Raw genomic sequence first — 15,524 nt, 5'->3', positions numbered from 1 at the left:
TATATTTTACCAGAACAACCAAAACAAATAAATAAAAAAATCGGTAATTTTTGAAAATTTTACCCTTAAACAGATAAGACCGCCCACAGGCGGTCTTCCTTTTTTCTTGTAAAACTCTTACTTTTAGTTTTTTAACATTTATCAATCGAAATATACAAACTAGAAGAACATATCTTTCAGGAAATAAGATTCTTTCTACAGTTAGATTACTTTAAAACAATCTTTTTTGCACTTGAAAACGAAAAATGTTGCGAACGACATTTTGTTCTTTTTTCTCTGACCTGTCACACAAAACTAAAGATGGTAAGCAAACGAAAGGTCAAAATGAGTTCAGCTTTAGAAAATAAGTTAGTAAGACTATAACTGAGGACACTAGATATTTCAACTTCAAATAAGTATTATCGCAGTAAATGTGATTTATAGAATGACCGCCTGGAGGCGGTCTTACCCGTTAGAGGGTTAAAAACAAATTTTGTGCTGTATTTATCAAGAAAAAAGCCATGTCCAACTTGTACCGGCGAATTGTCCAACTTGTAACACTATGTCCAACTTAGGGTAAATGTGCCAAATTTCGGCATAGTTGCATGCAAACGCCAAAGTCTCAAGATTGAAATGTGATATGTTTAATAGAAATTGATTTTTTTCATTCCTTCTACTTTAGGAGTGTTGCTTAGAACCTTGTAAACAGTTTATCGTCTTTATTTACTTTAAAATTATTCCTAATACATTTTAAAATGAATAAAAATGTAGACATAGCTTTGGTGCCCTATTTCGGCCACCTTCATTCTCATAGTTTCTTGCCCTTCGGGAACTCTTCCAATGCCTTTTTCACGTCATCTTGTTTGTCGAAGCTACATTTTTTGTTATTCTTTTGCATTGTATAATCTCTAGAGTATGTAAAAACTAAAAATTCATGGAAATTCGAGGAACAAAAAAAGTGGCTGGAATTGCAAGCTGGCCGGAATTTGGCACACTTACCCTATATCACTTTACCCTATAATAATTTGTTTTTAACATTTTTTCCCATTTCTGTATAATTATTGTTTCGTTCAGACGGTTCAGACGTTCTGCTTTTCATATTTATGGTTATTGCCGCTTTAACCATAATTTCATTTATTTCATTAATTTCATAAGATGTATTTTTCAATTGAAATTTAAAGTCCTAATGGAACTTATTTTTATTCGTGAAATGATCGGATTGCTATCAGGAAAACGATCACATTTGACAGCCTTTTATTTTGACAATCTTGTCCTGAAGATTTTTTCGCTTTTCTTGGAAATTTTTTCTTTCTTTCCCCCTGAAATACTCAACAGAAAATCCTGAATCATATATTATTTGGTGCTCTATTTGATTGGCAATGAGATTGTGTAGGAGAGACTCTGAGTAGGGTACGGAAATTGGTAGTTTAAGTGAAGTCCCTGCAAGAGTCCATTGTTCTCTCCGTGTTTACGTGGAATAGCCCAAAGTCTCAGGAGAAAATGAAGCGCAAATACGGGAATGGAAAGGTGGTCAATGCAGCTATTCTGTTAAGCGACAGGACTAATTTTGATTTGGAGTCTACTGTGAGACAGAAACTACAGACAGCTCCTCAATTTATTAAACGATTGGAGCTGGAGACAGAACTTAAGGGCCACAATGGATGCGTCAATTGTCTTGAATGGAGTGATAATGGAAAGTAAGTAATTTCTGAGATTTCCCATCTTCCCAATTCACCTTATGCTCATCTCTCATAGACTCCTAGCATCAGCTTCTGATGACTTTCATGTGATGATCTGGGATGGCTTCTCACACAAGAGAGTGGCTGATGTGGTTACTCCACATCAGGGTAATATTTTCTCTGTGAAGTTCATGCCCAAAAGTGGCAATTCTACTGTTGTCACGGGAGCAGCTGATGGGAAGATCTATGTGTTTGATCTCAATCGATCAGACAGTCCTACTTGGTCGTGCCGCTGCCACAGCAGGAGGGTCAAAAGATTGGCCACAGCACCTGAGACCCCATTTGTCTTCTGGTCAGCTGCTGAAGATGGAGATGTTCTGTAAGTCTTGTTTTCTAAACCTAAACCCTTTCCCCAAAAATCTTTAAGTTTTGTGATGATTCAATTAAAAATTCGCAGCTGCTGAGTCATAGAAATTTCTAGATAACCCATTGACGGTTCAATTCGATTTTATTAAATTATTACTTTTAATTCAATGGGCGCTAAAAATCTATACTCAGTTGTAAAGCTCAATGTAAGGATAATACGGAAAATACCATCTTTCTCGAGTGAAACTATTTTAACCCTCTAACGGGTAAGACTGCCTCCAGGCGGTCTTCACAAAAATCACATTTACAGCGACAATAAAGGTTTTATTTATTTAAAAGTGCTATAGTGTCCTCGGTAATAGTCTTATAAACATCTCTTGAAACTTTGAACTCATTTTGACTCTTCGTTTTGTTGCTATTCCCAGTTTTGTGTGATATTACAGAGAAAAAGCAACAAAAAATATTTGTGCAAAAAAAACCATTTCCAATTTCCATAAAAATACCGATTTAAAGTTATCTGATTAAAATAAATTTATTTTTTACTGAAAGATATGTCATTCTACTTTGTATATTTTATTTAAAAAATTAAAAAAAAACAAAATGTGAATTTTAGAAGCAAAAAGAGTTTCAAAAATTTTTATATTTTCTCACCTAGCGCCTAAACTAAAAGAGATAATGAAGAATGGATGGTTTTTTCGACTTTATTGGATCGTAATTATCCTAGAAAACATTGTTTTAGAACTTTTTTCGCACATTAAAGAAAACACCGTTAGAGGGTTAAGTCAATTTGGAATAGTATTGAATGAAGCTGTCGAGATATTTTTATATTCGTCAATTAGATTGAATTAAATAGAAAAAAGGATAAAAGAACAAATTGAAATTGAAAAATTGAAAAGGGACAGATAATCCTAACCGGCTTATGTAGGTGAGATTCTTAACGTGAGCTAACTCGGTGTGCATGCAAATTCGATTTAGAGCTGAAGTTGGGAGACGCCATTCAGTTATCTTGAATCAAATTCGTGAAATTATACAAATTTTGTATTTAAACCAAAATATCAAGGATTTGGATGAACTGGCACAAAAGTGATATATGGGTGAAATGTAGACCAGAATGTACTCTATAATTTTCCTATAGAACACGATCTCATCGATTACTCAGAAGCCAAGATAAGCGAGGTTTTTTGTTTCTTAACTTTTTTTTTCATCCAGAGTGCCCCAAGTAGTCATTTGTTGAACTTCAACTATATCAAAGAATTGTTGTATTTTGTGGGACTTTCCATTTAAAACCATATTTTAAGTGTCTTGGTGGAGTAGAGGCAGTCAAATTGGCATCTGAGTGATTTCAAAGCGTTATTATTGGAAAAATCAATTTTTTCACACTTAAACGGCAAAATCGGAGTGATAGCGTAGTCTGACCGGAAAATGATGTATGGACGAAATGTAGAGACAAATGTGCTCTACAATTATGTCGAAGTAATCATCAAAATCGGTTCAACGACAGTCGAGATAATTGAGGTTATGTGATATTGAAATTGGTTTTTCGACTGTGGCGCCCCTGGTGTTGGTCCCACGAAGTTCAAATATTTTAGAAAGTTGTAGCATTTGGTGAGATCTTTCGTTTAAGCCCTCATTCATCAAAATCGGTCACATAGAACCGGAGATATGATTTTTTGAATTTCGTGAACTTTGACCCCTCATATCTCCGGTTCTATTGAAACCACAGCGCGCATACGCACCATTTTGGAAACGTCCTAGACTGGACTACAACATACTAAAATTTCATTAACTTGCACAATGCCGTTTTTGAGAAAAGTGACTTTGAATTTCGATGAATTTTGACGCTATCACAGCGCCACCTGTGGTGAGTTTTTGAACTTCCATCTGAAAGTGCTCATTGAGACGAAACCAAAAAGGTAAAATTTAGGTCTCTATGTTAGTTAGAACCGGAGATAGAGGCCGGTCAATGTTCGAACTTTGACCCCTTATAGCTCGGGTCAGGGGTTTTAGATCGACTTAAGGTTTTTTTTTGTTTGATAGGTACAATCAACGGCTACAACATACTAAAATTTCAGCCCGATGCATAATGGAATTTTTGAGTTATTTAACTTATAAGATTTAAAAATTTTCTTTTTAATAATAGCGCCCCTAGCGGTGGTTTTATGAACTTGCGATGTTAGAAGGGGAAGTGGCATTTTACGAGAGCTTTCCAAAAAGCCCTCACTTTTTAAATTCTGACAATTAGAACCGGAGTTATGGCCATTTTAAGAAATTTTTTTTGGACCCTTATAGCTCGGGTCAGGGGGGTCGGGGGACCTTAAGTTTGGTATTGATGGAAAGCTCTAAGGCCCAGCTATAACATACTAAAATTTGAGCCCGCTCGATGCCATAGGGGCGGAGCTATTGAGAAAACAAAAAAAGGGGGGTCTTCAAAATGGCGGAAGGAGGGGTGGGGGGTGGGGGGTCAATGCACCAAGTTGCAATTTTCACCCGATATATAACCTTTGCCGAAAACCGCAAGTCGATATCTTTTTTAGTTTAGGAGCTATTAAGCTCCAAAGAGCGGCCGGCCGGCCGGCCGGCCGGGAACGTAACTTAGCCACATATATATTCGGAATCAGGAAGTGGCGAAACACATTTTGGCCAAATTTGAGGTCGATCGGACGACATGAAATTTTGTTAGGATTATAGTAGGTGAGATTTTGTTAAGAATCTCACCTAATACAAATCCTGAAAAGAAAAAGACAATTTACAGTGGCGGACAATAAAATAGGACCACTACGCAAGACTATTGATTTTTTTTCAATTTTTGAGGGAATTTTGATGAACAGTTGATAACAGATGATAACTATTGAGCAACTGTTGGTTTGACCATTAGAAGTCTCTATTTTATTTTAAATAAATAATAGGGGAGACTGGGGCAAAAAGTCACAAATCGAAAAATTCAAAATTCAATATCTTCCAAGGTAAAAAAGATAGTGGCTTAAATTTTTTTCTATAGATAGCCTCCATAGACCTTCTTCAATGTGGTAAGTTTCTTAGAATTCGAACAAGGAATTTAGAAAATAAAAAATATCGAAATTTTTAGCCCTATTTTTGAAATATTTTCCTTGCAGAAGATAACAATTATTACCTACTTATTTTCCAAAATTTATGAATCCGGTGAATATTTTCTAAATAATTTGGATTTTTTGAATACGAATCCGCTATCTATTTTAGAATTTCACAAAGGTTCTTTTCTCCAGAAATCCTTTTATTAAAAATGACCACTTGGGGTAAAAAGTAACAAAAGGTATAGAGCAAAAAGTAACAAAAAAAGCCAAGCAATTTCTGATGTCTCACAGCGAAAAGAAACGTCATTATCATGTCTTGCCGCTTGTTGTTTGCATTGGTCAAACGATTTGCAGTCTTTTGTGTGTTTTTTTTCTAAAATAGCGTGAAAAGCGCTTTTCTCGTTTTCTCACTTTTCTCGCAGAGAAAACGGTGTTTTACAAAGGTGTAGATGAATAAATTTTCTATGAAAATATGTCCTCTAGGCATTTTTTCAAATTTACGGAAGTCTGTAATGAAGCGAATCAAAATATGATAATACCCAATGTCTGGTACTATTTGTCCCAGCATTTTTGAGAATAGTAACAAAATTACCTTTTAGGAATTGGCTCGATAAACGTATTTCCTTACAAAATAGAGAAAAATTATTTTCACAAAGTTGTAGAGCGGTGAATTTCCTATAAAACTGCGCTAATTAGAAATTTTTGAAGCGTTCAAGTAGCTTATAAAAAATAAAATACCCGTTTTGTGACTTCTTGCCCCAGTCTCACCTACCCAGCGAGAACAGTTAGCTGAAAAAAGCAGCGTTTTTAATATATTTTTGCTGTATCTCAGCTACCATAACAACGAAAGAAAGAAAAAGTTAATTGAAATCAGTTAACAAAGATTAGAGATAGAGTTTGGTCAATTTCGAAATAGTAAGGGTCAGGGTACAGTAGTGGGTTAAATTGGGGGCGACTAGAAAGATTTCGATCTCAGATACAAAATACAAAAATTTCATCGAAATCGTTTCATAAATACTTAAGATATGATCCGGTTAGGTTAATTTTATTCATAGCTCAGGTTAAGAGTCAGGATAGAACGAGGGCGAACCGCTGCACATCGTTGGAAAGCTCAAAACTAAAATATCTGAGCTAAGGTAAAGTGTCCTCGAGCCCGCCGCCTCTCGACTCGACCACCCTGGGTTCCTTAACCCATTCCTTACCATGGTATTATACATCATACGCAAATTGAATGATTTTAGATGATTTATTCCTGAGCAATTTTTATCCGAATTGCTGTCGGGAATGGGCTTTTAGTAACCTTAGTCTTTAATTACTTGGGAAAAATAGTCCGACAGAGATGAAAATAAATTTTGTTATTGTTTTCTTGCTTCGCGGAAGGTTATGCAAAACTTTTGCTCAAAATGGCGAACGTAAAATTCCACCTCCCGTCGAATTTATTAAAATTGTCCTCTTTCCTCCTTTCTGATTTGAATTCTAGTTGCCAATTTGTGTTCTTGTGTAGTTACTCTGTCTAAATCAATAGAGTTTGTAATGATGTCCTGCTATTCACGAGGAAGGGCTGCTTCAGCTCATCGATATTTTGCTACTTTTTAGTCCTAACTTTGACCAACAAAATGCCTCTTTTGGAGAAGTCACGCAATTTTGCATCCAGGAATTATGGAGGTCATTGTTTTCCCAAAATGAAGTGCGAAACGTTTTTTTTAAGCCAAATCTTGTCGGAGCGTGATTTCTGCGACGTTGTCGAGTCTTGATCGAACTTCCATTACTTCTTACTAAAATTTTTGATTGTCCACGACTCCAACACTCCTTCCAGGACAATTTCCAGAAACACATTGGCATTCGTTTTGACGGTACAACCTAAAAACCCCAGTGGAAAGCGATAATTTGTCTTCAAGGAAGTCCAGATCTTCAAATAGGTGGTCCTTGACTTCCGGTGGCCATTCGAACGTCTAAATTATCGTATGATCTTTTCTTCAAATAGACACAATCATTTTGTTTGTACATCATTGCTCAATTGAAAATTTTTCTTATCAGAAAAGATGACATTCTGGAACTGACCATGAACGTGCAAGCGAATTTACTCCTTCGTTGATCGAGCATAACTTTTTTTTGAGCATCGATGAAATCTCGTCCTTTTCAGGATTTTTAAGGCTTCATATTGAGGTTATTTAACAATATTTATTTCATGGTAATTTGCGATTTATGCGTCGCAGAGATCGTTTTTTATGCAGATGTGACGCAGATTTTGTTCAATTTGCTTCTTCACTTTAAGAACGATGACTAGTGAGGAAGCAATTTTTTTTATAGCTCCACCAAATCATTTTAAAATGCTACTATAGTATCCCTGTACCAAGTTATGTTTCGAAAAACGGAAAGTTTAACTACATTCAGGGTTTTGAAGAGCCCTTACGATAGGAGCTTCCGCATTTCCTGCAAAATATAGCGACATTAAATTGTCACGTTTGAGTTCCATTACGGTTTAAAAAAGTTTTGCAAAATATTATCGAAAATGCTTTTGTAGGTTTTTAGCCAATAAAATGATCTACCACTATGCAAAATATGAAACCGCTGTCGCCGGTGGTTTGACAGCTATGCGCTCTGAAATTTGTTGTATTTTTTTTAGCCACCCTGTAGAAAAAGTGGGTTTATCAAGGAATGGTCTTATTATTTTGTCCGCTACTGTATTGGAGTTTCTGCGAGAGAAATAAACGGATTTTTCTCACAGAGACTCGTTTTATCATTAAAAAAAACTTAGTTGCTGAATATCGGTTTCACTATTTTCCGTTTAAATATTTTATTAGTTGGTAGATAAGTTTTTTAATAAATAAATATTGTCTAAATAATAAATATGGCCTTGAGTCTTGTTGGAATATCCACTCCTACTCACTAAAATTGTTAGCTTAGCACCGCTTCAGAACTTTGAAAACAGATTCCAGATACCCTTTAGCATTCATTTGGTTGCCAACAAGAATTAAATTTTTAAGAAATACATTTTTTATTGCAAATCTTTTTCTGGAATTAAAAAAAAAGATTTTAGAACTTAGAACGATCTTTTTAGATACATCTTATTTGTTCTTTAGGGAATTTGATCTGCGAGAACCGCACAAATGCATGTCTAATGAGTGCAAAGTCTCCCTGGTCTGCTTGAAAAATTTCATCTCATCTTCGAATCTAGTCTCAAATGTCGTGGCAAGTCCAGCTCAGGCCAAGTGTATTGCTGTAAATCCACGCCGGCCGGAATTGATTGCAGTGGGAGCTAATGATTGCTATGCTCGCATGTACGATCGGCGCATGATGAAGTTGAGTACGTTGTGGACGGCAAATGAGGAGAGGATCAATAGTACCTCTGACAGAGATACCGTTCCGAAGAACTGTGTCACATATTTCTGTCCAGGTCATTTGAGGAAGCAATACGATAAACGCTACAAAGCCATCACTTACTTGACGTTTAGCCCGGATGGAAAGGAATTATTGGTCAATATGGGGGCTGAACAAATTTATTTGTATGACATTAATAATGCTAAAGAGCCTGTGTTTCTGGATCTGCCGCCGTTGCATGATAGAGAAATTGTCAATAGTGAAGCCATTAGACGGAAGTTGCCTGAGGATGTGGAGGCAGATCAAAAGTTGGGAACGGATTTTCTCGAAAATGAGAAGTACATTGAGGCCATTTACCAGTACACCAAGGCCATCCAGAAGGCACCAAAGTGTGCATTTCTCTATCTCAACAGAGCCATTGCTTTGGTACGTCGCAATTGGTGTGGAGATACTTATGCTGGACTCAGGGATTGTCATACAGCTCTCTGGCTCGATCCTACATACCTAAAGGCACATTTTCGCCTAGCCAGGGCCCTTCTGGCACTGAATTATGTCTCTGAAGCGGCTCAGTGTTTGGCCGAGCTGAAGCTTCGGTTTCCAGAATATGCTAAAAGCTACGGAGTTCAAATGCTGGAGCAAGATATTGAGCGGGCTGTTAAAGTAAGTATATTCCAATTGTTGAAGATTTTATGTGAATATTAACGGTTTTCTCGTTTCAGCATCCCAACACAGCATCAACTCAAGATAGTCCAGATATTTTCGACTTGTCCGAGAATGAAATTGTAAGTATAACAGAATGCGTTTAAATTTAAATTAATGTTTGATAGTAAATTAGGTTGCGAATGGTATTTTGGGAACAAGTTCTTGGTTTTAAGAATCCTAAATAAGAGAGAAAAATAATAAATTTTCTCAACGCGTTTTAAAGTTTTTTCTAAAGTAATCCGCGGTGGTCTATAAAGAATCTCAGCTATTATAAAATTATCTGTGTTTATCAGTGATTTCTCGACAGTAAACTCAGAAAATATTAAAGAGAAAAAAATGAACTTTTCATGTCGTTTTCCAAAACCTTTACATGAAAGTTTTGTCACACGAACAAATTGAGTGAGAAAGTCGCGAGTTCTTTAAAAAAAAATGAATAATGTATTAGGAAGCTACAAGAATCAGTACTCTAATAAATTACCGTAAAATGAAGGAGAAAGCGGGGTTGTGGGGTACCTTTTAATCTTCTTCTGGAGTCTGACGGAAAACTTTATGCTCTCCTCAATTCTTCCGGTGTTCGTCAGAAAATATTTCTCTTTCAAATCAAAAGAATCAGGTTTTTCTCCAAAGCTTTCGAGCTTTCACTGAGAGATCCAAGTCGTAGAGCAACAAGAAATATAAAAAAAAATAGTTAAAAATTAAGAAAATAGTGAATATCTCCGGGAAATTTAGAGCGAATGTGGTGATGCGTAATTGTTAATCAGACGTTTAACGATTTTTTGTTCATCTATCTATATTAAGTTTACATACCGATATTTAACTTAAATTCCATGAAAACCCTTCATAATGCAAAATAACATCATAATCACGAAAAACCATGGAAAATTTGAGCATATTTGCTTCCATTAACAAGAATAAACAAATGTGAAAAATGTTAACAAACTTTTTTCAAATTTACAGTAGACTCTCAAATTCGGGCATTTGGGCCCGAAATGTTACCCGAATTAGAGAGAAATTCGTACGACAAACTTTTCGAAATGCAACGATTTTCTGTTCATCTGCATGCACATATTAAGTTTACGTACTCATATTTATTCTAAATTTCATGATAATCCCTCAATAATGCAAAATCACTTTATGACTAACGGCGTTATCACACTTGCACATTAAAATTTTAATGTGATTCACATTAATTTTCGCTTATGAGCGTCCAAATAAGTTATTTGTGTCTTTGAGTAACTTAATATTTCGGGTTTTTCTATTTATTGATAAAGAAGTAGAATTGGCCTGCAAAAATAAGTTTAAATTTACCTAAAGCATAAATATTTTTCACATTAAAAAATTAAAGAGAAAATCGCATTAATTTTTCGCATTAATGCTATGAATCAATTTATATCAAATTTTGTGGACCAAGTCTACCTTCTTATCAACAAATAGATCAAATTTTGAATATAAAATGATTCAAACACACAAATTACACATTTGGACTCTCACCAGCGACAATTAATGTGAATCGTATTAAAATTTTAATGTGCAAGTGTGATAACACAGTAAGACAAACCATGGCAAATTTAAGGATATTTGCTTCATTCGATAATCGTAGTCAAACTTGAAAAATGTCGACAAACTTTTTTCGAATTTGACTGCCGCTCGAATTAAAAAGTAGCCCGATCTTAAAAGAGCCGAATTAGCGAGAGTCTACTGTACTTACAGTAGAGTCTCGCTATAGGCCATCGCTCTATAGTCCACCATTTATCGACCGTTGATTTCAAAACACTGATTTTAAGCTAGGTTATGTTTTTTAGTATGCGACATGCATAATTATTTTAATATTTTTGGCAAACTTTATTAAGTAGTTGTGATAATTGTGATCCACAATGAAGAGAGCAAGGACAAGTACCACAATCGCAAAGAAAGTGGAAGCCGTCGAGCAATTTCAATACTAAAAATCGTTGATAATTTTAAAAAATTACATGGACTATAGAGCGACCCAAGTGTCAAATTTGAAACCAAATATGGACTATAGCGAGACTCTACTGTACCTATCTTCGCATTATTTGGGGTTATGTTTTTCGTGCATAAAACGTAGTTTTTATGCACGTTTTATGCAGGTATGTTTTTTTTTTTACTACGATACGAAACTACTTTTTTTTATTAAAAAAAACACGGAGGTTCGCTGCTTTGAATTAATGTTATCATTTATGTTGGTGACTTTGATTTCCGGGAGTGATTTTGACCCCTATTGTTTGTAAACTTTAAGAACCATTATTAAGTGCTAGGACTAAAGAAGAGCCGATTGTGTTAAAAGTCGATTTATAGTGACAGAAAAACCTTAACTCTATCGTCTCTTTTGAGATTCTGAACACACAAAAAGGAAATATCTATATTCCGGGACAAAACAATTCTTTTAGACTAATCGATAAAAATCCGATTCATGTAGATGATTACAAACTACATAAATATATAAGGATGTCCAAATCCAGGATATTTTTTTGTAGGTTCTCGATTAATTCCTGAGCTAAGATATTTTTGATTAAAAAAATTGTGAAATTGGGCCGCTGCAATGCTGAAGTCCTGAAAGGGTTAAGGGGTAACGTCTGTCAGAACGCTCCAAATTAACTATTTTTTGTGTGAATTTTTTTGTGATTGTGCTAGCGAATCGATCAATACGAATTTTTTAGGAGTTATTAAGTATATCTTGAGGAACACAAAAATATATTTATTTCGATTTTTAAAACAAAATCACGGCGAAGCAGTGCGCGAACTGAGGATAGATTTGATTTTGAGACGCTTCCGGCTAGCAGTAGTACTTGAGTAATTTTTATACAATTGACTTAAAATTTTCAGGGTAGTTGTTAGATAGATTCTCTATGAAACACATAGGATTTTTAACAAATATTGATTTTTGCAAAAGTGGCAGTAACTTGAAGAAAAAATGCGATTTTTTTTGTCTAATTTGCCTTTATTTTGTTTCTAATAAAAGTGATTTTATATCAAAAATAAGTAATAAAAATAAAAATAAATATTTCAAAATTGAAATAAAGAAATATGTTTGTGTTCCTCAAGGCATATAACTTCTGAAAATTTTATAAGGTAGACTGGGGAAAAATTTGTCAAATAGAAAATTTTAAAGTTCGATACTTTTTAAGAGAAAAGAAACCAAGGCTTCAAATTTTTACCATAGATTGCCTTCAGGATTTTCATTAAACGTCCAAGATTTTAAGGAATTCGAGCAACACTGAGAAAAAAAGAGGGTGCGATTAACTTTTTTCTTCATAACTTTAACACTTTTTAGGTGTAAAAATATATCAACATTTTTTAATGTTAATTTTACTCCTTATTAAGGGTAAAATTAACATGAAAAAGGGTACCTTTAACCCCTAATACACCTAAAAAGGGTAATATTTACACCGATTTTGGGTCAATAGTGCAGGGTAAAATTAACATTTCCGGAATGTTATTTTAACTTTTTCGGGTTTCTCTCAGTGAAGGAATATAGGAAAAAAATTAAAATATTAAGCGATTTTTTTATTGTGTGCCATTCAAGAGGCATCATTTTTAAACGAGTGGTGTCACAAATTTATGGATTAGTGTTTGTTTGCTAAATAATTTGAATATCCTGAACACGAAGTTATTATCCATTTTGGAATTTTCAAAGTGACTTTCCTTCATAAGTAGCTTTTCACGAAATGCCAAAAAACGATATTTCTTTTCACACTGCGAAAAGAAATGTCCAGTCACTGGTCCTGATGATACTTCAGACAAGCTCTGAGGCAGCACAATTTCATAGGGAGAGATTAAGGATTTTTTGAAGAATTCCTCACATCATAAATGTGTTTTTAGTGTTATCATGGATTGATTGATTCAATAAATTGATAATATTGATTAATTAAATAGCAAAGACACAAAATATTCACAAAAATAAAGCGTTAATTTTGGGTGTTTTGGTAGATGTTACCCCTTAAAAATTTTATTTGTCAGTAGGGGAAAGTAATCTCCCTTCGAACGTTCATGCCTTCGAATAATGCGAGTTTTCTTTCATTTATCCTAAGAGACTTACACATTTCTATTAAATATTAGGTAGATTATCATTTATTGATAATTACGTGATAATTGTATGCAAGTCTCTTAGGAAAAATAAAAAAAACTCGCATTATTCGAAGGCATGAACGTTCGAAGGGAGATTACTTTCCCCTAAGTCTCTAGGATAAATGAAAGAAAATTCACATTATTCGAAGGCATGAACGTTCGAAGGGAGAGTATTTTCACCTAGTATCATGGCACAGGAAGTGCTGCCAATAGTCAAGAATCTTCGACTTTTTCTCACCAAACCATTGCAAAACTCGTGTTATTGAAAATTTATCGTTTATATGAGCAACTCTCTTCAAACTCATTGAAAAAATCAAGTGAATAATATTTAAAATACTCAACAATTGCACAATATCTTAAATGCTCAGGGTTCAAACATTCAAATTCATTTGTCCAGAATTTAATTTGCAAGCTTATAAAATCCCTAAGCAGTTCGAGCTGAAATTCAAACAGATAATTTTTAGAAATAAAATATGTTTTTTTAATGAATATTTCATGTAAATTTCTACATCGCCTAAAAATGTTTATGAATAGAATTATTAAAGACTTCACAGAATGCTGGAACACAAAGTTAATTTGCAAGATCTGCTCTCGAGTGGATTCTGCGAAGTCTTTTTTTGTTCTTACTTTGTGATCCTTTTGCACTTAGCTGCATTATTAATTTGTGATGTGATTCTACCAGTTTTGGCGGACTTCGGCAAAGGACTACAAGGATCGCTTTATGGGTCACTGCAATACAACGACAGACATCAAAGAGGCAAACTTTTTTGGGAATGATTCCAATCATATAATTGCTGGATCTGACGATGGGAATTTTTTCATCTGGGAACGATCAACTAATTCCATCTCTGAGGTTTTCAGTGGCGATACAAATATCGTCAACTGTGTTCAGCCACATCCATCAATTTGCCTCCTGGCCACAAGTGGCATTGACCACAGTATCAAGCTTTGGAGTCCACAGCCTGAGGAGAATTTTGAGTCGAAGCATCGGGTGGAGTACACGGAGAAGGCGATGAAAAGGAATCAGATGCGAATGTATGAGGATCCGTTCGATTTTAATGACATCAATCCACCACTCTGTGCACCCAGCTAATCACACTAACAGCCTCTTATGCGTATGTATATTACCTTTTTCGCAAAAAGAAACATTTAAATAAAAAAAGAACAAAAATTGTAATTTATTAACATGCTACCGCGCTAGAGATGTTTTATGCTATAGAAAGAAAATTGTAGTAATTGGGGATATTCAATTGAATCACTTTTTACATAATCATTTTATTCATCATGAATTATTGTAATCGAGAGTAGAGAGATGAATCTATATTAATAATAGTGTAAAAAAAAAAGATTTTGGGTTAAAAAAAGCGTTCAAAGCTTCTTGTTTGATGGCGGGCCTTTAAACAACAATAATGCCCATATTCACGTTACTGTGTAATTAAATATTTTATTTTCTTTTGTGGAAAATACACAAAACATTGAGTGTTTCATATATATCCCATTCCTATGAAAAAAAACAAAGCATCAGGTTGTCGTTCAATCTCTTTGAGCATTCCTGGAGAACCTTTTTGTCAAATTTCAAATACAAATAGTTACCCAGTGAAACCGGTTAAGTGGCTAGTGGCGAGATGCCCTTTTGAGATGGCTATTTGATGGTCTGGAAGGCAACTTTAATAGGTAAATTAAACCTTCAAGTGCAAATGCATTGGGGCACCATCGATGGCAAAACGAAATTGTGTATGGAGACACTGCTAAGACCAGATACAAGAGCTGTGAGGAAGAGTTGAGGGGGGCGAGGGCATACAAAATGCCACTACAGCTCCTTTGGATGAAACCGGTCGGGGGAATAAATTTGAAAAATTGCCAAAGGAACGCGCTCCATCGTCGACCATATTGAATGCCATTTTTTTAATGGTGCGTTTTCTGCTTTCTGGTTTTCTGCAATGCGCAGGAAGGGCAATAGCCAAGCCAGTGTGAGGTTCTTGGGATTTATTTTCTGCATTCTTTTCCCCATCATTGCTGGGGCCGCTTTTTTCCAGTGATTCCTTTTTTTTGTCAGGTCACTGATATTGCAATCAAGCACGAAATGAATGTTCATCAATTTATTACTAAGACGGCCCACATCAATAAATCGTTAAAAAGCATGCAAAACGATTTTATTTATATAGTGATAAAAAGACTAACTTGGTTCATGAAAATTGTTTTAAATACGAAGAGAATAAAAGGAGGTAATTTGGTGGTCCAAAGTTGATAGGGTCGAAGGAACACCTCTTCGACAGGGAACTCCTATTGACACTTTTGTCAAAATGTTGAATTTTTTTTGTATCTAACAAAATCTAAGTAA

The 15,524-nt window shown here is 34.9% G+C and overlaps 1 protein-coding gene across 1 annotated transcript; it reads left to right on the top strand.

Annotated features, from left to right (window-relative positions):
• Window positions 1-1,203: 1,203 nt before the first annotated feature.
• Window positions 1,204-14,656, top strand: LOC129810456 (WD and tetratricopeptide repeats protein 1). The gene is made up of 5 exons (XM_055860989.1): window positions 1,204-1,676; window positions 1,735-2,037; window positions 8,158-9,055; window positions 9,115-9,177; window positions 13,866-14,656. Exons 1-5 carry the CDS (start codon window positions 1,480-1,482, stop codon window positions 14,274-14,276), a joined length of 1,872 nt encoding a protein of 623 aa, XP_055716964.1. The 5' UTR covers window positions 1,204-1,479; the 3' UTR covers window positions 14,277-14,656.
• Window positions 14,657-15,524: the final 868 nt, after the last annotated feature.

Source organism: Phlebotomus papatasi, chromosome 1 (assembly GCF_024763615.1).
Source record: "Phlebotomus papatasi isolate M1 chromosome 1, Ppap_2.1, whole genome shotgun sequence".
NCBI classification, from domain to species: Eukaryota; Metazoa; Arthropoda; class Insecta; order Diptera; family Psychodidae; genus Phlebotomus; species Phlebotomus papatasi.
The sequence above is the reverse complement of the archived record's forward strand: the minus strand, read 5'-3'. Positions and strand labels throughout refer to the sequence as shown.